Source organism: Adiantum capillus-veneris, chromosome 8 (genome assembly GCF_014529385.1).
Source record: "Adiantum capillus-veneris isolate H3 chromosome 8, ASM1452938v2, whole genome shotgun sequence".
Lineage (NCBI taxonomy): Eukaryota > Viridiplantae > Streptophyta > Polypodiopsida > Polypodiales > Pteridaceae > Adiantum > Adiantum capillus-veneris.
This window is the reverse complement of record NC_140938.1, coordinates 90,125,516-90,148,463: the sequence shown is the minus strand read 5'-3', so window position 1 is coordinate 90,148,463 and position 22,948 is coordinate 90,125,516. Positions and strand designations below refer to the sequence as shown.

The 22,948-nt window shown below is 45.5% G+C and overlaps 1 protein-coding gene across 6 annotated transcripts in view; it reads right to left on the bottom strand.

Annotated features, from left to right (window-relative positions):
* LOC147452541 (mitogen-activated protein kinase 9-like) overlaps positions 1–22,450 on the bottom strand; it is a 55,362-nt gene extending 32,912 nt beyond the window's left edge. For 2 of the 6 annotated variants that reach the window (XR_015188902.1, XM_086518186.1), the window contains exons 1-2: positions 21,777–22,445; positions 20,502–20,910 (exon numbers count right to left, since the gene is read on the bottom strand). Coding sequence is in view for 4 of the 6 variants with exons in the window: in XM_086518186.1 (XP_086374312.1) it covers positions 20,502–20,910; positions 21,777–22,058 (691 nt within the window). In the remaining 2 variants the exon portion in view is untranslated. Of the gene's footprint in view, positions 1–20,501; positions 20,911–21,760 lie in introns of all 6 variants that reach the window. The other 4 variants (XR_015188903.1, XM_086518188.1, XM_086518187.1 and 1 more) reach the window with 4 other exon arrangements.
* Between the last annotated feature and the right edge of the window lie 498 nt (positions 22,451–22,948).

The window sequence follows — 22,948 nt, the reverse complement described above, 5'->3', positions numbered from 1 at the left end:
TGCTTTTATAGCTCCTTGACCACGGCACAAATAGTTGCTCGCGTAGAGATCGTGGCCCGGTTTTTTTTTTTTTTTTTTTCTATTCAACCCGAAATAGGGAGAGAGAATTCGTTGGCTGATCTGTTGCCTTATTTATCAGATGGCTGCCCACTTATTAAATGGGCGACCGACGTATTTTAAAAATAGTTTGAATCTGCCCAAAAGCTCAATAAAACCTTATAAGTTAAAAACAATGCTTTCACAGCACTTCCCAGGCGTCCCTGGATGCAATCACATACACGAATGCAATGCAAACATAGATTCCTTGCGGGAAAGCGTTTGCTCTTCCTGGAAAACTCGTTCAAATTTTCCGCTTTTTAAGAAAAGCTTCTCAAAACCCTTTATTCTTGTGCTTGCGTTTTTACCTCTTTCCAGTTCGGATTTCCTCTCGACTATGGATATCCCCTTTCTGATGCACCCGTCACCCACCTTGTGACGCATCAGGAATACCCATCACCTAGTCCTTTCCTACCGAACTTACGGTACAATCCCCTTCACGATGCTCTATGTCACCCATCCTATGACGCATCAGAGATGTCCGTTCCCGGATGGTCAGATACTTCTTCCCGATGCTCCCTGTCACCCATCCGATGTGACGCATCAGAAGTACCCGTTCTTGGTAGCCTTACAGATATTCCCGTTCACAGTGCTCCCATCATTACTTTGAATGACGCACTAGGAATACTCTGTACTCGGATGTCCCCAGTGAGAAAACCCTCTCACTTAAAATTCCAATAATTCACTTAGAATTATTTTTCTGTCAGATAAAGCCAATTTAGCAACATCCCTCTCACTTATAAACAGTTGTCCTCAACTGTAGAGGTCCAACTGAATTGCCGGGGAGAAACCGGAAAATTTCAAATCTTGCTCAATGGTGAGTTGAGCCAGTCCTTTATCAAAAGAGAACTTAGAAATTAAATTAAACAAAAATTCAATAATTCAATACTTACCTTACCAGTTCATGTCCTTCCTCTAGTACCTCGAGGATATCCTTCACGATTCATTAAACTTACGAGCCATGTAAGAATTCGTCATTCGCGTCTTTCCGAGAATCTATTAACTCAATTCCACCTTCTCAATCCCGAGAAGAATCATCCTCCTAAAATAAATTTAGGTCTATGTCCTTGCGCATAACCTTGCGCTATTAGTCCTAAGGATATTAAACCTCTTGTGTCCTCCCACATAGGGAATGCCCAAATCATAAGAGTATTAATCTTGATGTCTTCCTTCACAAACAAAGTGTGTGATCACCTTAAAGAAGGTTCTTGTTTCGGGCCATCGCTCAACGTAGGCGGACGGTTCCAATCCGAAGATTCCTTGTGCACAGCGCACTTCCTTCCAATCTTTTCCTCCTTGCAAGCATCAATGACGCCTTGCAAAATCTCAGGCAGATAGGACTCTAGCCATAGCATTTTCTGAACGTACGTTCAAACCCGGTTCACAATAGAGCGATCCCTCTTTGATTCTCAGGGATGTTCTCCCATATGTAATTCTTACCATTTTGAAACGGTTGGCGGATTATATTCTTACGAACAGAATAGTTCGAATTTATTCGAGCAACGTGTAAATGCTACTTTACCTGCTCATATACCGCAACCAAAAGTTGCTACTGTAATGGTAAAAGCACATAGCGTACTCAATGATCAACGACCCTCAGAAAACCTCTTCTCCGTAGAGAAACTCAAATTCCTTCTACCGAACACATCTCAAATAGAGATTCTCGTGTCGGAATATCCTTGCGCGCAAAAAGGCGCTCAAGAGAGTATAACAAACTCTCATCCAGTTCCTTGGCATAGGTCTGCATCTTCCTGTGTTATCCATGTACCCAAAGGTGTACATAAGTTTCAGTGAGCCTTGGAAATTACCTTCCCTTCCTATGATCCTTAGAGCGAAGACACTCAACCTGACGATCCCTTGGCTCAATCTCAGAGCAAAACCCGCTCATCAAATAAACTAGGATTTCAATCCTTGGAGTCCACGAGCACAGGCCGTAGCCGTCGCTTGTTCCCTCATAGAGAGAGTGTTCATTCACTTGTGCGAAAGCACTACCATGTCTTCCCTTACCGGGTAGGGAGTGTGGGCTTAAAGAGTATTCAAGCTTAATGAAAGCTTTTCTTTGTTGGAAAGCTCAGAATGGTTCCTTCATAATTTCCTACCCGCAGTAGCAGGTAATTTGTTCGAGAATTACCGGATACGAGATCAATAGTTGATCTTCCGAATGCTTGAGCAAACCAATTCATCTCAGCAAACAATGTTTCAAATTGATCCTACTCTCATAAATACTCGAGAGTGATTGTCCTGGTTAGACACATGCATATCTCGTGCATAAAAGCAATACGCAGTTTATGAGTTCCTCAAAGATTTAACTTTGATCAAAGACCTGCCCTCTCACTTAAAGTTCGAGGGTCTTTTGTTCAAAATCTCAGGAGTTATAGATTGAATTTCCTTACTCCAAACTGTCTCCGGATAGCAATGTATCCTACGAGGAGAGGTAACAAAAATTCATTGTTTCTGTGTTCAATGGTTCCCGTCCCACTGTGGGGATTAGATTCTATGTACACTAAGGTGTACACTTTCAGCTTGTACTGCTGACTCCACCATCCGCTACAAAGTATCTTGCGGATGCGTTTAAAAAAATTCAAGCAAAAGTCCTTCGTTGAACTTCTTTACCGTTTCTTCCTCAAAGAGGTTCAAGAATGGAGCCACCTTGGAAAGAGTGAACAAATACTCATTCACATAATCCATGACTCGCTCGTGCTCCTATCAAGCAAACCGATCCCAATCTTCTTTGATGCCTTCCTCAAAGCGTAAAGGAAAAAAATTTGTCCAAAAATTCGGCCTTGAATTGAATCTAGGTCTTGTTGTGAGTTCCTTGCAAAGCTTTGGTATACCACCAAGTACTTGCAATCCCCCTTGAGGTGTTTGGTCACATACCTCACCTTCGACGCTTTTCAGAAATTGCCGCTTGCTAAGGCAACTTCAAACTGTCGAATGAAAGCGTTAGCTTTTGGGACATCTTCCCATCTGTCAAAAGTATCAAACTTGGCCGGAGTGTTCTGAGGTTTGAAGACCTTCTTCATATCCTTCCCAAAATGACAGGATTTCTTGGCTATGGTTATGGATTGATGTTCATGGATATTTTCTGGATTCTGAAGGATCTTGAGCATTCCGCCCCTTGGATTCTCTAGGTTCTTGAGCATCATGCTCTTGTCGCCTTCTCAGAGAATCCCAAGTCTTGTGTCGACTTCTTGCAGATAGAAAAAAAAAATTCCAACTCTGCGAGCTTTTCCTGCAGGGCTTAGGGTTCCACCTGCTTACTTCTCTCTTGGCTTGTCATGGCTTCTTCCCGTATCTTTTCAGAGTCGTCCTTCTTTACAGAAAAAGAGAGGAGACCATGCTCTGATACCACTGTCACAAACGGGAACGCATAACAATATAAAATATACTCGAATAAATAGAATTTATCACTTAATAATGAAGCCAAAGGATATAGAGAGAAATAGATAGTGAGAGAGAGAGAGTGAGAAGATCGACACAGTACTGGGGACCAGAAGATGGGCTAGACCCCCCTTAGAGAGAATTCTTTATTAGGGAGAATCTTTTTACAAGCACAAGAACCGGAGAAAACCCCTCCGTTCTAAATCTCTGACTCGATGGTCGTTCCTTCCCGTAAGGGAAATCCGAGAGACAAGCTCTCAATCCTTTTTCCGTCTGTACTTGGAGTTGAGACTCCGCAGACAATTTCCGAATTCGGTTTCTGGAATTCCCAAGCGTAGGCCGAAGCCTTCTCGCTTCTCCTTCGCGATGAAGTACCTACAAACACACGAAAACAATTCGTATGGCGAATCCACAATAGATACATGTCGCCCTTGTGCGGGGAAAAGCAACTTCCGTGCTTCGTAGTATCGCGATCTCTTGCGTTATCTGGCGGCAGAGTCTTCTCTTGCTGGCGTTGGTGACCTCCTTTTAGTGAGGGCATGTGGTGCTTTTATAGCTCCTTGACCACGACACAAAAAGTTGCTCGCGTAGAGATTGCGGCCGTTTTTTTTCCAAAAATATATATATACATACATACATACATACATACATACATATATATATATATATGTTCTACCCGAAATAGGGAGAGAGAATTCGCTTGCTGATCTGTTGCCTTATTTATCAGATGGCTGCCCACTTATTAAATGGGCGGCCGACGTATTTTAAAAATAGTCTGAATCTGCCCAAAAACTCAATAAAACCTTATAAGTTAAAAACAATGCTTTCACAGCACTTCCCAGGCGTCCTTGGATGCAATCACATGCACGAATGCAATGCAAACATAGATTCCTCGCGGGAAAGCGTTTGCTCTTCCTAGAAAACTCGTTCAAATTTTCCGATTTTTAAGAAAAGCTTCTCAAAAGCTATCTTTATTCTTGTGCTTGCGTCTTTACGCATATTCCTCTTTCCAATTCGGATTTCCTCTCGACTATGGATATCCCCTTTCTGATGCACCCGTCACCCACCTTGTGACGCATCAGGAATACCCATCACCTAGTCCTTTCCTACCGAACTTACGGTACAATCCCCTTCACGATGCTCTATGTCACCCATCCTATGACGCATCAGAGATGTCCGTTCCCGGATGGTCAGATACTTCTTCCCGATGCTCCCTGTCACCCATCCGATGTGACACATCAGAAGTACCCGTTCTTGGTGGCCTTACAGATATTCCCGTTCACAGTGCTCCAGTCATTACTTGGAATGACGCACTAGGAATACTCTGTACTCGGATGTCTCCAGTGAGAAAAACCCTCACTTAAAATTCCAGTAATTCATTTATAATTAATTTCTTGGTGTTCCAAGCGAGAAAACCCTCTCACTTATAAATCCAATAATTCATTTAGAATTATTTTTCTATCAGATAAAGCCAATTTAGCAACAGACACCACTACAACTTTATTGATCTAGCACAGACACAAGCTTCGTCTTCAAGAGGTGTTACCTTGGATAGAGTAGTAGCGCTCACTTGAGAGAACCATGTCCATCTAGGAGAAGACTTGCTCGCAGATAGATCAAAGCCATCATTGAGCGCCATTAGAGGGGGATGCCACATCTCAATCACAGACCTACATCTCCCAAATGAGGGAGACTAAATAGAGAAAAAATATATCAACGATACTTTGTATGTTTGGAGTCTGGACTGGGGGTGTAATTTTTGAATAGGTAGCTCATTTCAGCCTTTAGAGTTAGGCTTACTATTCTATTTCTCTCAAATTTCTTTTATTCTAACTTAGTAAGCCTATGTACTAATTTGATCTCATGGGCCACATTGGCCTTTTAGAGACGTTAATAGTCTCTCTCTCTCTCTCTCTCTCTCTCTCTCTCTCTCTCTCTCTCTCTCTCTCTCTCTCTCTCTCTGTGCTGCAGCCTCTGCCGCCTGTCTTGCTGCACCTGCTGAAGCTACGCGAGCTGCATTCAGACCCAGCGCGCATCTCTCTCCAGCCCCAGCGCGCCCCTTTCCACGTGCTGGTCCCTCCCCCTGCAGGTTTCTGCAGCGTGACACTCCCCAACCCCAACGTGCCCCTTTTCAAAGTGTTGGTCCCACCCCCTGCAGGTTCTCTGCAGCACTGTCGCGCCAACTGTTGTCCTGCCAGCCCATCCCCACCTCTGCCCCCCCCCCCCCCCCCCCCCCCCCCCCCCCCCCAAGCGCAGATTTTTCAAATTTTAAAATTCTGCAAACGTTCAAATACTGCAGTCAAAATTTTCCAAGTACAGCAGGCAGATTCTTTCAAATATCAGAGCAGATTTCCAATTTTCCAAATTCTGCGATTTCTCAGAAAATAGCAAGAAATAGCAGATTTCAGATACAGCAAAACTCGGAAATTGCAATTTTTTACAAAATTGCAAAAAATTGCAGAAATTGAATACGCCATGTATGCTTAATGCGGGAACATGTATGCATAATGTGGAAGCCCGGGTGCGTATAAATCTCCGCAACATTTCGTCTCATCTCGTCTGTTAGTAACGACGAACCATGAGGAAGCAGAATGACAAGCCCGACCCCCTAGAAGATGTAGTCCAAAAGTGCAAAGAAGAAATGGTCGAGACCATTAACAAGATTAACCCCCACCTTTTAGGTACAATAAATCTGCTCGAAGATCGTGTTCTAGCCCATGAAAGAAAAATCGTTGCATTGGGAGATCGTGTGACGGCCCAAGACGAAGAGATTGCGTCACTCAAGAGGGAGCTCGTTGAGGCACAATCACAAAATACACATGAAGAAGGAGAACTGCAACCTTCAGTAATAGAAGAGCTCAACATGATCAAAGAGTAAGTGCGAGCCATCAAAGAGGGGAAAGAGCAGCACAAAGAAATGACGACCTCTTGGGTGGACGTTATTACAAAGACTCAACAGAAGGCCGATGAGGCCGAGAAATGGATTGAGGTTGCCAAGAAGGGAAAAAGCAAGGAAACAACAACGTCCACACCCAACATAATTAACCTGACACTAGAAGAGGAGCAAAGAAGGCAAGAACTCATGGCCTTGATGGGGGTTCATGAGCCGATGCACTCAAGAGCATGGAGAGTGGGCAACAAGAAAAATGGGAGCAAGGGGGAAACCTCGAAAGAAAGGGGACTCATCCTTCGTTTTTCCTCCATGGAAGCAAAGGACTTTTTGAAGAAGAGACCAACTCTGAAGAAAACGGGCATCTTTCTCGGGGATGATCTTACCCTCTCACAGATCGCTCATATGCAGGAAGTAATGCCAGAGATTAGAGCGGCAAGGGAAAAAGGTAAGATTGCTTTTTACCGAGATGGAAGAGTGGTGATATTGGAGCCACGCTTCACATGACGGTGTGAGACCTATGGGACCACACTCACAGTTGCTACCTGGAATTGTAATGGATCTATGCGTCTTGATGTGGGTGATTTTGAGGAAAGTTTTAGTGGGAGAGACATCATCTTCTACTCTGAGACACATCAGGCCCCTGGGCAGACTATGCCTCATATTAGTGGATATAGATGGGAGACCGCCTGTAGACAGGAGACACGATCAAAGCACAGAGGGCGGGGCTCAAGAGGAGTGGCAGTGTTATTCAGGAAGGAGTTGCAACCATTGATACATATAGCTCGCAGGGATGAGCAAGCTAGGTACATGTGGGTGAGACTGAGAGTAGAGACAGACAGATATCTTTACATTGTTATTTGCTACTTTCCCCCGAGTACGTCAGTGTATGCACCACGCAGAGGACAGTCCCCCTATTCTATTTTGGGATGATGACATCTGGGTGTTTTCTAGGGAATGTGACATCATCATTTTAGGGGACTTCAATGCTAGGACTGTCCATCATCAGACAATTTTTTATGATACTTCAAAGGAGATGCTGAGAGAGCTGGATGTTGCAAAGACGGGCCTATCCGGACTATCACAAGATGGGGAACATACTGAGTATGGACGACACTTGATAGACATGGGGACTGCACATGGATTGATCATCTTGAATGGCCTACAGAGATTTCCCGATGCGGGGGGTTTTACATGCTTTCCACACAGACATGTAGCCAGCGCTGTGGATTATGTCATGGCACAGCCGAGTCTCATCTCTAGTATTCACGATCTCACAGTTGGGCCCAGACCTGTTGGTGTGGCAATGGATGATGCTCTTGTGTCGTTGACCATCCCTTTCCAATTCAGTGCAGCCCCTGCTCGCTACACTCACGCGGCAGACAGACTATGTATACATAGATGGGATCTACAGACGCCTGTGTACAGAAGAGCCAGGGCGACCTCTAGAGGAGCTGACTACTATACTAACACAGACTAGGAGCATGCCCCAGAACAGCTAGTATGATGAGGAGTTAGAGCTAGACTTCAGAGGGAGGTGCTTTTGGGGAACGTCACTCTCAGTCAGTCACAGATTGACTTCCGGCACCTAGTGCGCGGAAGAAGAGGGCATTTCTGGCTCGCCTAGAGCAGGACCTATACCAACTATTCTTGAGTCACGACTCACGGGAGGCACGGCGGCTCTTTCATGAGCACTCCCCTCCCCCGGCCATTACCTCTACAGAGGCCTAGGGCCAGTACGTGTCCTCTATACACAGTTCCCTCTATACACAGTTCCTGGACAGCCGCCCCTTCCTAACCCCCCCGATCCATGTCCCCACACGTGTGCTTTTTTCACCGCTGAGATGGTGAGGAAGGCCATTGACAGGATGAGGACTGGGAGAGCATATGATCATGATGGCTTAGTGGCTAAGCACTTCATGCATGCCAGAGATCTACTAGCAGAGCTTCTAGCAGTTATGTTTAACCGTGCCATGTGTGAGGGCTTGCCTGATACTAGGAGCGTATCTACTATTGTACCTATCTTCAAGTCAGGAGACCCTATGGAGCCTGGGAATTATCCCACTATCATGATCGGACACACATTGGCGCGGTTGTACGCATCCATTCTTAAGCAGCAGCTGAGAAGATGGGCACAGAGAGAGAGAGAGAGAGAGAGAGAGAGAGAGAGAGAGAGAGAGAGAGAGAGGATACGCGCAGCCGAGCAGGCAGGGTTCAGGAGAGGTTTTTCTACTCTTGACCATATCTTGACACTCAGAGCCATCATTGAGGAGGGCAAATCACATCGGAGACGGATCTATTGTAGCTTTATGGACTTCCGCAAAGCATTTGACACAGTACCCAGAGCTAGATTGATGCGTAGATTACAGGAGATGGGAGTACCCACAGAGCTCATTTGGGGAGTCATGGCATTATACAGGTCAGTAGTGGGGCATGTACGCACCTCAGAGGGCCTGTCTACAGAGGTTCACTCCACTATTGGGGTGAAGCAGGGCCGCCCGCTCTCTCCTACTCTATTTGATATGTATGAGGATGAGGTTTCTGACTACATTGAGAGAGATGGTGATAGAGGTGCACAGCTGGCAGGGACATGGATTCCACTACTGTTATATTCTGATGATATTGTGTTGATCTCCAACGCTCCGGAGGGGATGTAACTTCACTTGGATGCTTCGCACGCCCATGAAAGGGGTTTGTCTGTCAACCTTGGCAAAACCAAGGTCATGGTATTTAATACCACCCCACAATGGATCAAGTCAGCGCCAGCATTCACATACGACCAAGAGACGATGGAGTATACAGATGCTTACACTTACCTTGGAGTGGTTTTCAGTGTACAAGCATTTTCATTGAGGAGAGCAGCAGAGGCTAGACTGACCAGAGCCCATGCAGCATTGGGTAGATTGGAGAGGATGTGTTCACATGTTCAGTTTCAAGAGCCTCGGACGAAGCTTTGGCTCTTTGACACTTTGGTGCTTTCTGCATTACTTTATGGAGCTGAGATTTGGGGACCTTCATTGGACCATCACGGGAGGACAAGTCGCACTGATGGATGGGGGGACATGGAGAAGCCACTAGTCTCTATGATCTCGCGGCTCGTTAGAGCCGAGGCTTCGGTGCCACGTGCCATTATCCGAGCAGAGCTAGCTGCCCCCCCACTAGTGGTGGAGGCGCTCACCATATCCGTCTCCTTCATACACCGCATGTGGGAACTTCTCAGAGACAGATATGCCCGCCTTGCACTTGAGTCCTCTCGACACTTACCCTTGCAGGGAGATACAGCATGTTGGTATGGGGAGATGACGTCATGGTTCCAGGCGCATGGGTTCAGCATAGACAGATTGCCCCCCTTCCAGGACTCACTGGATGCACCCTCTCTGACTCTTACACAGTCAGAGATCACCAGGCTCGTCCGCCAAGACCTGACTCAGCTAGACACCAGGAGGACATGGATACAGCCAGCAAAGGAGTTGGGCACGAAGATGGCTTTCTACAAAGAGCATCTTCTCCGGCTTACAGAGGACGGTTTTGTGACGAGGCCCAGATACATGGACACCCACTTGTCTCATGGGATACGATGTGCTATTGGCCAGATACGCACATCTTCACACCAGCTGCGGATCGAGACTGGGAGATACAATGGAGTACCGGCAGAGGCCATGACATGCCTCCTATGTGAACATGGAGCCTGAGACAGAGTTGCACTACACATGCCACTGCCCCATCTACTACGAGATATGTGGCCGCTTCCACTGCTTGTTCAAAGAGGGTTTCGGACCACTCTCCAGAGTCATGCAGTACGAGGATCAAAGATGCCTGGGTCTGTTTTGCTCGAGCTGCGCACACATAGAGAGAGCTTGATGAAAGGAGAGGCTAGCCAGTCTCAAAGAAGGATCACAGACTTCTTTAGAGCAGACACTGGGGACCCGGAGGAGCTACTCCCACAGGAGAGCTCGTCGCCTCACACCAGAGGCACACTGATCGACCGAGCGACCGAGCTAGGGAGATCCAAACGCCCACGACTGCGGAGGACTACACAGCATCGACGGAGGCTGCATCAGAGGATTCAGATCACTTTGGCTCGACATTCACGACGCCCGGTCAGGCTATTGACCATGGAGGAGATTGATGAGATCCGCCAACGATCGCCGCTGGATCTTTTGTGATTTAGCCATCCCACATAGCTGCTTAGCTCACACCTAGCAGTTTAGGATTCCATAGTATTTTATTTTGTCATTTTTTGTTACGTTGACTTTGTATCAGATCCACCACATTGTAACTTTCTGGTCTCATAGGTCACTTTGGCCTTTTTGAAGACGTTAAAATAACATTTTATTTTCCTCTCTCTCTCTCTCTCTCTCTCTCTCTCTCTCTCTTTGTTACTCTGACTTTGTATCAGATCCACCACATTGTAACTTTCTGGTCTCACAGGTCACTTTAGCCTTTTGAAGACGTTAATATAACATTTCATTTCATTTCTCTCTCTCTCTCTCTCTCTCTCTCTCTCTCTCTCTCTCTCTCTCTCTCTCTCTCTCTCTCTCTCTCTCTCTGCGACAAAGAGACGGCCTGTACTTTCAAAAAGGGCGGTAGACCTTAGACTTAATCCTTATTTGCTTTCACCCATTTAATTTGTCGCCCACTTTACCTGTACTTTCAAGACACAACAAAGGGGAGAGGGATACATGCTGCTAGATTGCACCTGTATGAGTAGACCGACACCAGATTGGCCCCTAACTTAGGCGCCCCTTTCGGTATTTCTTTATTGTTTAAAAGAGGGAATAAACGCTGTGGTTCCCTACAAGCTGCCCCGCACAAGCTTGGCTGAATTTCAACTGTTCCGGCCCGATTTCCGCAGCATAACTGTACTAGGACCCTTCATAGTCAGTATTCCCACGCATTGAATGACTTTCCCGACGCATACGGGCACTTTGCAAAACTTGGCGAGAATCTGCAGCACACTGAATTCTCTGTTTTCAGCCCCGAAAATGCGCCAAATCACTTGTACAGCGGTCCGCTCGTGTCCCTGAACCTCCTGGGGGTATTAGGGACCGTTTAGGGCCAAAACCCTAAACCTGCAAAAATACACAGCAGGCTGTAATTTACTGTTTCGGGCTCCGTTTCGCGTGCCGGTCGCATCCGTAGCAAGTCCTCGAGCTCCCGCACCTGTAGGGCTACTTGCCCTTTGAATCGGACGAGATTTCTGGCGTGAAACCTCTCCGAATTCACTTGTACCTGCGGGGGATTAGCCGCTAGCTAATTCAGTACCTGTGCAAGAGGCTCTTGCCTCGGCAATCGTGCATGAACCCACACAACTGTACATTGGTCAAATGAAAAGCCCACTAGAGGGGCATAACATACTGCCATAGGGAGAGAGAGGGTAGTGCGTAGCGTGCAGGGCATCACTCCTGGCACCGCACTGTACATAGGAGGGAAAGGAAGCACTCCATAGCTCTTAACCTGTGACAAAATCTGAAAATGAGCCTCTCCCAGCTTAAAATTCAGCGCCACTTCTTGCTGCATGAGGAAAGTGCACCAGAAGGTGCCACTTGGCACATTTACAAGCATTTTCCCGTTTCGGGGTTTCGCCTAAAAATCTAAAATCTCCCAACCGGTTGTCCAGTTGACTTCACGGCAGAGTAAGAAAATGTTTCCCTTGTCATTCCGAGGTAATGACGTAAACACATTTTCAGGTCCCAAAATAGCAGTTCCCTAAATTTTAGGAGATGCTGTCATTGTATCTTTCTAGGTCATCCGACCCCCTTTGTACACTGCAGCCACACCCAGAATTGAAATGTAGCCTCTGTAGCAAAGGATTCCACTTTGGCTAGTCAGTGACCCCACTTTAGTCCTTGTCCAACCTTAGTGCTCTCTTGCCCTCAGGCCTGGACTCCCTCTGGACAGTTCCTCACTAGCTATGTAATGCAGGGCAGTTAGATTTCTCGAGGGGTGTTTCCAAAAAGTGAGTAAATAAATAATAAGAAAGAAATCAACAAAAAGGATAGATAGTAGTCACACGCTGGTGACATAGCTCCCTCTTGAAATCTCAAACGTCCTCGTTTGCATCTATGTCGTACATGCTCACAGTCAACACTGATGTATTCAACACCTGTCGACACATGTACGACACATACATGCTCATTGTCAACCCTGGTGTATTCAACACCTCGTCGACACATGTATTGCCTGCGTGTGAACCCACCCTGTCCCAATGACATAGTGGTAGCTTCGCACTCTGCCATTGCTTTGAGTCACTAACTTTCCAATGACAAAATGATAGCTAACACATTTTGCCACTGTCTTATAGTACACGTTGGATCCCGTAACACTTTCGAGCATACCCAAACCGACAGTTTAAGAATGCAGTTACACATGTACCCTTTAATAGAAGCAATTACTGTATCCTTGACAAACTGACAAGAAATACTCACTTCTATAGCACTAACCATACTTTTGGACATTCCATAAGAGCTATTGCCAAACTGACAATCTGTACATCTCTAACATTCATGTAACAGGTATTTCATTTGAGCTCACTTTAAAATACCATGTACATCATTTCTTTCAAAAGCCATCGTCACACTGACAATCCATGTAGCTTTGAAACTCAAGGGTCAAGGTAGGTTGCAGATCGAAGGCTTCAAGGTAAAGTGATAACACAGTTGGTGACTCTGCAAGTTGACCTTCTTCCATCCACTTAGCATCCATTGGTGGATAGTTTTGAACTTTACCAGGTAACGCCTAGCAACCTTGCCTTTCACTTTTCTTTCTTTATGTGCCAAAATCTGTTCCGGGACCAAGATCTCGTCAAGTTCCTCGACTTCCGGCTGAGGATCAGCTGGCATATCTTCTGGCACATCATCCACATAGGGTCCGAGAAGACTCACATGAAACGCATTGTGAATCTTCCAGCTGTTAGGCAATTTCAGCCTATATGCAACATCACTGATTATGTCACACACTTGAAAAGGCCCATAGTAACGCATGCTGAGCTTTGGAAACAGTCTTTCCTTGCCCTTCATCTTCTTTAACCTTGCCTTTTCAAAGCGTAAAAGCACCCAATCACCAAGTGAATATACCACTTCACGACGGTGACGATCAACTGCTTCCTTTTGCTTTGCCTGAGTCTTTTCTAAGGCCACTTTGACCTTCTTATACATTTCATCCATGTCCTGAACATACTTATCTGCTTCAAATATCTTGTCCTTTGTATGCAGTATGGGAGGAACTTTCTTGCCACCTTCAACTATCTCAAAAGGTGCCTTGCCAATTGATGAATGCACTGTATTATTGTATGCATACTCCACCAATGGCAAATACTACTCCCACTTTCCTTTATGCTCTGACACATAGCACTTTAGTAGATCTAGGACAATAGAATTTGCCTCTTCTGACTGCCCATCTGTTTGAGGATGAAATGAGGAAGAGAATTTGAGCGTGGTGCCCATATTCTCAAACAAGCCTCTCCAGAACAAACTTGTCATGCGTGGATCACGGTCGCTAACAATCGATTATGGCATGCCATGATACTTGAAAATATTGCTCATAAACAAGCGTGCCATTTGATCTGGCTTTATCTTCTTCCTGACAGGAATAAAATGAGCCTGTTTGCTCAATCTGCAAATAATGGTCCAAATACCATCGTTTCCTGTCTTCGTTCTCGGTAGATCAAAGATAAAATCCATAGCAATACTTTCCCATGGTTTATCTGGAATAGGTAGTGGTTGCAATAACCGTGGTGCCTTTTGCCTGTCAAACTTTACCTTCTCTCTGGCAAATTAGGCATTCTCGCACAAAGGCATCCACATCTCTTCTCAATGTAGGCCAATAGAAGAATGTCTCAACCGCTTTAATTGTAGCATCGATACCACGATGCCCTGCATACGGTGGGACATGACTCTCTTCTATAACTTTGTGTTGCAATGGCTTTGTAACACACAATCTGCCATGCATCATCATGAACCCGTCTTTAAGAAGATAGTGTTCATGACGTTGTCCATCCATTAGCTGCTCGAAGACCCTTGCAAAATCTTCATCATTTGCATATTGTTCCCTCATATCATCAAGTTCATGATGATAAGGAATTGACACAGCTGAAATTTGTGGCTTCCTTGACAAGGCATCAGCCACAACGTTCTTCTTGCCTTCCACATGCACAATCTGAAAGTGGAACATGGACAAGATATTTGCCCATCGCATATGTTTCTCAGATAACTTTGCCTGTGTCAAGAAGTATCGCAAGGTATGATGGTCAGTTTGGACAACAAAGTCTGCACCTAGCAGGTAGTGTTTCCAACTTAAGAGCGCATGAATCACGGCCTGCAGTTCTTTTTCATAGACTTGCATAGTCTTTTCTAGCCCTTGCAAGATTCTACTCTCATAGGCTACTACCCTGCCATCTTGCATTAGCACTGCACCAATGCTGCTACCACAGGCGTCACATTGGACCACAAATGACTTCCTAAGATCTGGCAACACAATGACTAGATCTGAAGTCATCTTTTCCTTTAAAAGATTAAAAGCTGAAATCTCTTTCTGTGTCCATCTAAAGGTGACTGCCTTCTTTTGAAGAGCATGTAAAGGTGAAGCAATCTCAGCGAAATTTCAGATAAACCTTTTGTAATAGGAGCATAGTCCCAAGAAACTTCAGACATCGTGCACCGTCTTCAAATCTGGCCATGACTTGATCGCTTCAACTTTTGCAAGATCCATTCTGACACCATCCTTTGAGACAATGTGTCCCAGAAAGTGAATCTCTTCCAGAAAAAACTCACTTTTCTTTGCATTGATGAGCAACCTATGACTGCGTAGCTCTTTGAACACAATGGCCAAGTGATGCCTATGCTCCTCTTCATTCTTTGAGTAGACTATCATGTCATCAAAGAATGTATCAACAAACTGTTGGTGTGGACGGAAAATTTTGTCCATCATCCTATTGAACGTAGTAGGAGCATTTGTGAGACCAAAGGGCATCACTAAAAATTCGTAAAGGCCAAACGTCGTTCTCAAAGCAGTCTTGTGCGCATCCTCTGATCTAATGCGGATCTGATGGTACCCACTCTTTAGATCTATCCTGCTAAACATAGCTGCTCCTTCTAATTTGTCTAGAATATCATCAATTCTAGGTATAGGGAACCTATTCTTGATGGTATTCTTGTTCAGTGCACGGTAGTCGATGCACATACGCCATGAGCCATCCTTTTTCTGCACCACCAACACTGGAGAACAGAATGGGGATGAACTGGGCTGAATCAACCCCTTTTCTAGCAGCTCCTGTACTTGGCCCATTATCTCTTTCTGCTGAGCCGCACTAACCCTGTACGGAGGCTTATTTGGTGGGCTACTGCCTGGCACCAAATCTATCGCATGGTCCTCGGGTCTCTCTGGCGGTAATTGAGACGGTAATGAATCGGAAAAACAGTCACTATACTGTTGTAAAAACATTGACCTTTCTTTATCTAGCACAGATAAATTTGATTCATCACAATCTGACACTTCACGTGCAAAAACCAAGTACGCAGAAAGATGCTTTTTCATTACAGAAGTAATAGCAGAAGCTGATACAGTGAGGAATAGACTCCCCTTTAAGCTTTACATCCAGAATGTGAGTCTTTCCCCTGCTCTGTACAGTGATCTTTTTGTTGTAGGCATCCATGATTCCCTGTACACGAAATAACCAAGGAATACCTAACAACACATCACATCCGTCCAGTGGCATGATGTAAAATTCTTCAGCATCTACATAGGACTGGATATGTAGGCGCAACTTTCCGATGATGGGTGTCACAGCCTCTGTATGGCCAGGACATGCCAAACCTGCCTCTGCTGTATACCCCATCTCTTCAGGTCTGATTCCCAACTTTGAAGCCGATTCTGGGAAAATGAAGTTGGCTTTGGCACCTGGATCAAAGAAGATAAGCATTGTTTGATCCCTGACCTTTCCCCATGCTCTGCAAAGCTCACTTGCATCTAAATTTGGTTTGTCGCCCACCATATCTGGCACTAGACCAGCCATGGGCTTCTTTCCTTTCTTGTCCTCCTTGTCTTCAGAATCAGCTGGCCTTTTCTTTGTAGGACAGTTGTAAGCAATGTGGCCAGGCTGCTCACAGATAAAGCATTTGTTCTCTGACCTCAGGACCTTCTTTTGCTCTTCCGACTTGCGAGGAAAACGTCTTTTCCATTTCTTCGCTGGTCCCTTTTCTGATTCAGCAGTAGCTTTGCCTTTCCCTGCATTGGCTGGCTCCTGAGTCCCTTTAGGAACCTCATTGGGAACGTGCTTCTTCGCTAAATTTTTCTTGGGTGATCCTTCCTTGCCGCCAGTATTGAATTCACAATCTTCTCCCTTGAGCAAACCATTGCCGGTGTTTGCTACCTCGATGAGCTGCGTCAAAGTAGTGACTTTGGTCTTCGTGCAGTACTTTTTCAATCCTTTGGGTAGGCCACAACAGTATTTTTCAATCTGTTCTGTCAATGGCACAAACCTATAGGAAGTTACTGGAAGTAGAGCTTTCCAAAACTTCCGATTGTAGTCATCCAGATTCTTGCAAGTGGCAGCATTAAGCTGGTGCCATTCTGTCATGACATCTGCTTCAAAGTCATCAGATAACCATGCTACTGCAAAAATCTGCTTGAAGTAAACCCATGTGGACGGAGCTTGCCCTTGAAGCAATAAAGTTGTCCACCATTGTCCCGCATTCCCTGTCAAGAAAGTGGCTGCCTTGCGGACCTTTGAAGCCTATGTAAAGTTTCCCCCGGCATAGGCCTTGTCAAACTGCTGGAGGAATGAGAGAGCCTTCTTCCTGTCATCAAACCCTGTAAAGGTCGTGAATGTCACACCTTTGCCACCTTCTTTGTACGGAGTTGGCCTCTCCAGCAGCGTTAAGTTGTCATATGGAAGTGACTGAAACATGGGAACACTGTTAGGGTTCATTTGTGTTCCCTGACCGCAATTAAGTTGACCTGGAAATGCCATATTTGGCTGCTGATTTGTAATTCCAGCCATACCAAAATTTGCCGATGGCATCCCAAATTGGCCCAGAGCGCTTTAAAACCCTGGTAGCATGCCCGTGACACCATACATGGGGTTGGGTATCATCGTTTGAGCACCCCCAAACACTGTTCCTTGCGTGTAAAACTGATTTCCAGGTGCATGACCAGCCATGCTCTGGAATACCGATCCACCTCCAAAATAGCCAGGGTGTACTGAAGGTGGTGGGAAGACTTGTTGCATAGCCTGTAGGTTGCTTCCCTGCCAATTAGAACCAGCTATAGGCTGCTGAAAGGTGGCGGGCAAACTAGTACAGCTTGAAAGACTAGCATCTCAGCCACCTGTTCTTGCATCTTAGGCACAGGGGAGACTGCATGTTCTCCGTCAAGTGTACAGGTGTTTCCATTGACTCTGCAGTATGAATCACCTGTGCTCGAGCCTTAACAGGCTTTTGAATGTGATCCAGTGACCCAACTTGCTGAGACGGAAGAGAAGGTTGCAGAAAGGCTAAAAACCTCGGATTCTGCATTACTTGTGTGAACATAGCCACAGTAGTAGCCAACTGGGTCCTGAATATATCATCATCCGTCTATGGTGGTCTTGAAGACTCACCCACTTCATGTGTCTGTTGACCCTGTGAAGAGGAAACCTCTTCAGTCACATCATCTGGTCTGTCAGCCATAATTGCAATTCCCTGTGTTTGGTCTATGATCCCCTGTGTCTTCAAGCCCAAACTGACCAAGGCTCACTTCTATGGGAAAAAGTGATTTGATCCCAGGGATGGAACCATGAAACCGGCCTGTACTTTCAAAAAGGGCGGTAGACCTTAGACTTGATCCTTATTTGCTTTCACCCATTTAATTTGTTGCCCACTTTACCTGTACTTTCAAGACACAACAAAGGGGAGAGGGATACAAGCTGCTAGATTGCACCTGTATGAGTAGACCGACACCAGATTGGCCCCTGACTTAGGCGCCCCTTTCGGTATTTCTTTATTGTTTAAAAGAGGGAATAAACGTTGTGGTTCCCTACAAGCTGCCCCACACAAACTTGGCTGAATTCCAAGTGTTCAACCCCAATTTCGATAGCATAACTGTACTAGGACCCTTCACAGTCAGTATTTCCACGCATTGAATGACTTTCCCGATGCATACAGGCACTTTGCAAAACCTGGCGAGAATCTACAGTACGTTCAGCCCCGAAAATGCGCCAGATCACCTGTACAGCGGTCCTCTCGCGTCCCCGAACCTCCTGGGGGTATTAGGGACCGTTTAGGACCAAAACCCTACACCTGCAAAAATACACAGCAGGCTGTAATTTACTGTTTTGGGCTCCGTTTCGCGTGCCGGTCGCATCCGTAGCAAGTCCTCGAGCTCCCGCACCTGTAGGGCTACTTGCCCTTTGAATCGGACGAGATTTCTGGCGTGAAACCTCTCCGAATTCACCTATACCTAGGGGGGATTAGCCGCTAGCTAATCCAGTACCTGTGCAAGAGGCTCTTGCCTCGGCAATCGCGCATGAACCCACACAACTATACATTGGTCAATTGAAAAGCCCACTAGAGGGGCATAACATACTGCCATAGAGGAGAGAGAGGGCAGTGCATAGCGTGCAGGGCATCACTCCTGGCACCGCACTGTACATAAGAGGGAAAGGAAGCACTCCATAGCTCTTAACCTGCGAGAGGAACTTGCAAAATGAGCCTCCCAGCTATAAATTCAGCGCCACTTCTTGTTGCATGAGGAAAGTGCACAGAAATGTGCCACTTGGCGCATTTACAAGCTATTTCCCGTTTCGGGGTTGCCGCCTAAAAATCTCCCGACCGGATGCTCGGTTGACTTCACTGCAGAATAATAAAATGTTCCCCTTGTCATTCCGGAGGTAATGACGCGAACACATTTTTAGGTCCCAAAATAGCAGTTCCCTAAATTTTAGGAGATGCTGCCATTGTATCTTTCTAGGTCATCTGACCCCCTTTGTACACTGCAGCCACACCCAGAATTGAAATGTAGCCTCTGTAGCAAAGGATTCCACTTTGGCTAGTCAATGACCCCACTTTGGCTAACCATAGTCCTTGTCCAACCTTAGTGCTCTCTTGCCCTCAGGCCTGGACTCCCTCTGGACAGTTCCACACTAGCTATGCAATGCAGGGCAGTTAGATTTCCCGAGGGGTGTTTCCAAAAAGTGAAAGTAAATAAATAATAAGAAAGAAATCAACAAAAAGGATAGATAGTAGTCACACGCTGGTGACAGAGGCTGCTTCTATTACCTGGGAAAACCCCTCAGAACGCCCAAATGGTACCAATTCTGAAGGCAAGTACATAACTGAATACAAAGCAAAGTCCAAAGGCAATCTGGCAAACCATATCACATGGGCAAAAACTAAAACTGGATAGACTGAATAGGCCAGGAGAGAGAAACTCTCCTAAAGGCCACCTAAGGAAGAGGGATAGCTGCCTCTAAAAGATGGGCACTTCCCACCAAAAGTGCTCTCCATGACTGGAGTCCAAAATCACAATATAACAAAGCCACCAGTAGTATCAACAAGAAAGGAACATGCTGCCAGGGACAGCTGCTCAATGTCAGGCAAGAGCCCACCAACCAGTACCATCTGCAACTGCAACCATGGAACTAAGGAAGCACAGAAGAGGGGGAACACTCGATGGGGAAGATGAGAGATAAGAAGCAACTGACATCACCAAAAAATCTACTGAGGGATATATAGAGGAAAACCATCAGGAGCACTAAACTGGAGCTGCTAAGGAGGTCTTGGCCATTGTAGAAGACACTTCACTTGATGAAGGTTCCAAGCTCCACTCGCCCCACAACCCACACCCGCCCCCCCAAAATCAGGGAAAAAAGCACAACAAACAAGAAAACAAGAAAAACCAAAATACAAACACGATAAAGCCTTATACAGTCTTTAAACCCAATGACTATGGAGGAGATTCTTGATCATGCATTCATAGAAACATCGTAGGTAGATATACCTTCACAAGGTCTAAATTTACAGTTTTAAGTAGGGTCAGAGAAAACAGACTCACACAAAACACAACAAATAGAAAAACAGCATGCCAGCCTAATCAAGATCTTGCTATCCTGTAAAGGAGAAACTCTTCCCGTTATGATAAAATTTGAGAAGGGAAGTACCAGAGTGGATAAACTTCAAAGCTCGAAGGAGCTGATACAAAAAGATCCGATAGTGCTCTGGAGTGAGATCATTGTTGGCTTTGACAACTTGGTGCAGATCAGACTCCATAAGCTCAAAGACCACATATATATCTTTAAACTCCCTGGATGAAGGTGGTAATATGATGTGCTTAATCTCGACAATGTTGGGATGCCGCAAGAACCTAAGAAGCTTGATTTCACGTAAAATCCGGGTAGCATCTGAAATGTGCCCAAAAACATCATGAATTTTCTTGATAGCAACCTTCTCACCATTGTGCATGTCAACTGCAGAGCATACAACTCCATAGCTGCCTTTGCCAATCACATCTTGAATTTGATACCGAAAGCCTTCTCCATAAGCAGGAAAAATGTCTTTCTCTACAGGATTCTGTTAGCATAAAATGACTTCAGTATTTTAATAATATTGGCAAATAGAAATGACTTGCTTTCAGCTCTCCATTTAAAAAAGAGCTTGGGCTCCACCAACAACAAGCAGCTATGGTGCAACACAAGTACAAAAATTACACAAATTGAAACGCTTTATCTACTGGCAGAATAAGACCAAACACTAGAAAAACAAGCTGCACTTTTTCCAATGATATGAGTTTAATGAGTTCCCCAAATTACAAAAGTTAGGAACGGCTAGAAACAACAAACGCCTTTAAATATTGTCAAAATCACTACGAAGGAAGGTGCCCTCCTTTGCGTTGGATGGATAGCAAAGTCTAGAAATTACGGTGTGCTTCATAAACATAAACCCTTCCCACCATGGCAAGCTGATGCACAGTCATTATTGCCGAAGACGATCATCTTGGCTGCAATTCTGATTATATATGCAGCTTTTTTAAATTGCAAAATACTCAGACAATCCCATTATTGTAATTTCCCTTGTCATTGAACTGTTCACACTCTCCTCAGCTACATGTCGGATGAGTTCCTGCAATGTACTTGGCCATGACTTGCACTACAAATTTCTACCACAACGATTCTCCCGTATCCACATCAAATTTGGTAGGCCCATTGTCTTCTGGGAATCTCAGAAATGATGGCATTTAGAACTGTAGCAAAATAAAAGTATGCTCCAGCCCCAGTAGAATTACGTATGTCCTAAGAGAGAAGCTACACAATTAACTTTTTTGCAAATATTAGCAGGGGCAACTTCAGCGTAACTGGCAGGGTTTACACAGACACGTCAAGCATGGCAATAAAGAATGATGACATGAAGAGAAAGGAAATACAAGGTGCTAACTATACAGTTGTGGTGAAGACAGTTGCAGATGGCCGGTTATGTTGCACGCGGATGAGCTTGATGTGAATGCCATGCAAGGGAGAAAGCTTCCGTTCTTCTTTTCTGCATGTGCTGCTCATGGTTTCTTCGTTCCCTTCCAGTATCAAGTCCCCCTCTTCTTTTCTGCAAGCGCTGTTCATATCTCTGCTGCAGTCTTTGGCTTCTTCTTTGCTTTCCAGTATGAAGCAAAAGCAACAGCAAAGGCGCTGGAACCATGTAAAGAAACTTTCCATGGGCAATGTGCCCATCTAACGCATAACTAAACGTCTGCTTATAGAGCACACACATCCACTATGGGGATACTATTAAAGACTTCCTGATCCATGGGATGGACCACCCACAGCGAACAAGACCTTAACCATAACAGACTGCCTGACATGAGCACGGTATCCTGAGCTTGTCTTGCTGAAGACTTTGACTCTCATGGTGCTTAACCACCAACAAAAGACAACACCTGTGCCCAAGGAATACAGGCTTTTCCGATGTATCACTACCCAATTAGAGCACCCCCTTCGCGGTGGGATCGATGGCACCCCTCCACACTATCTCGCACGGGCATGCTCAAATGGGATCGACGGCTGAGGTGATTTGGAACGTCAGATGCATATTTGTAAATTCGGGACATTCGGCAAATTCGGGGAGAAAAGTAAATTCGGGTCAATCCGCACCCCATGCCTTGAACCTCTGACCTCCCCACCACGAGCCATGTGCACTAACCACTACGCCCTCATTCTTACGTTGAAAGATAGGGGATTCAAGTATGTCATATTGTAAATATAGGCCGATTAGTAAATTCGGGGCAAATTTGTAAATTCGGGGCAACGTCAGATTTGACGGTCCATGATTGACGCGCCTCGCATTTTCCTTCTCCACCATTGATTCCATTTGAGCATGCCCGTGTGATATAGTGATGAGGGATGGCATCGAGAAGTGCATACGTGAATCAACGCAAGGAGAGGGGCCGGAGACTTGAACCCATGACCTCATGGTGCTTAACCACCAACAAAAGAAAACACCTGAGTCCATGGAGTACAGGCTTTTCCGATGTATCACTACCCAATTAGAGCACCCCCTTCGCGGTGGGATCGATGGCACCGAGAAGTGCATACGTGAATCGAGAGGGACCGGAGACTTGAAC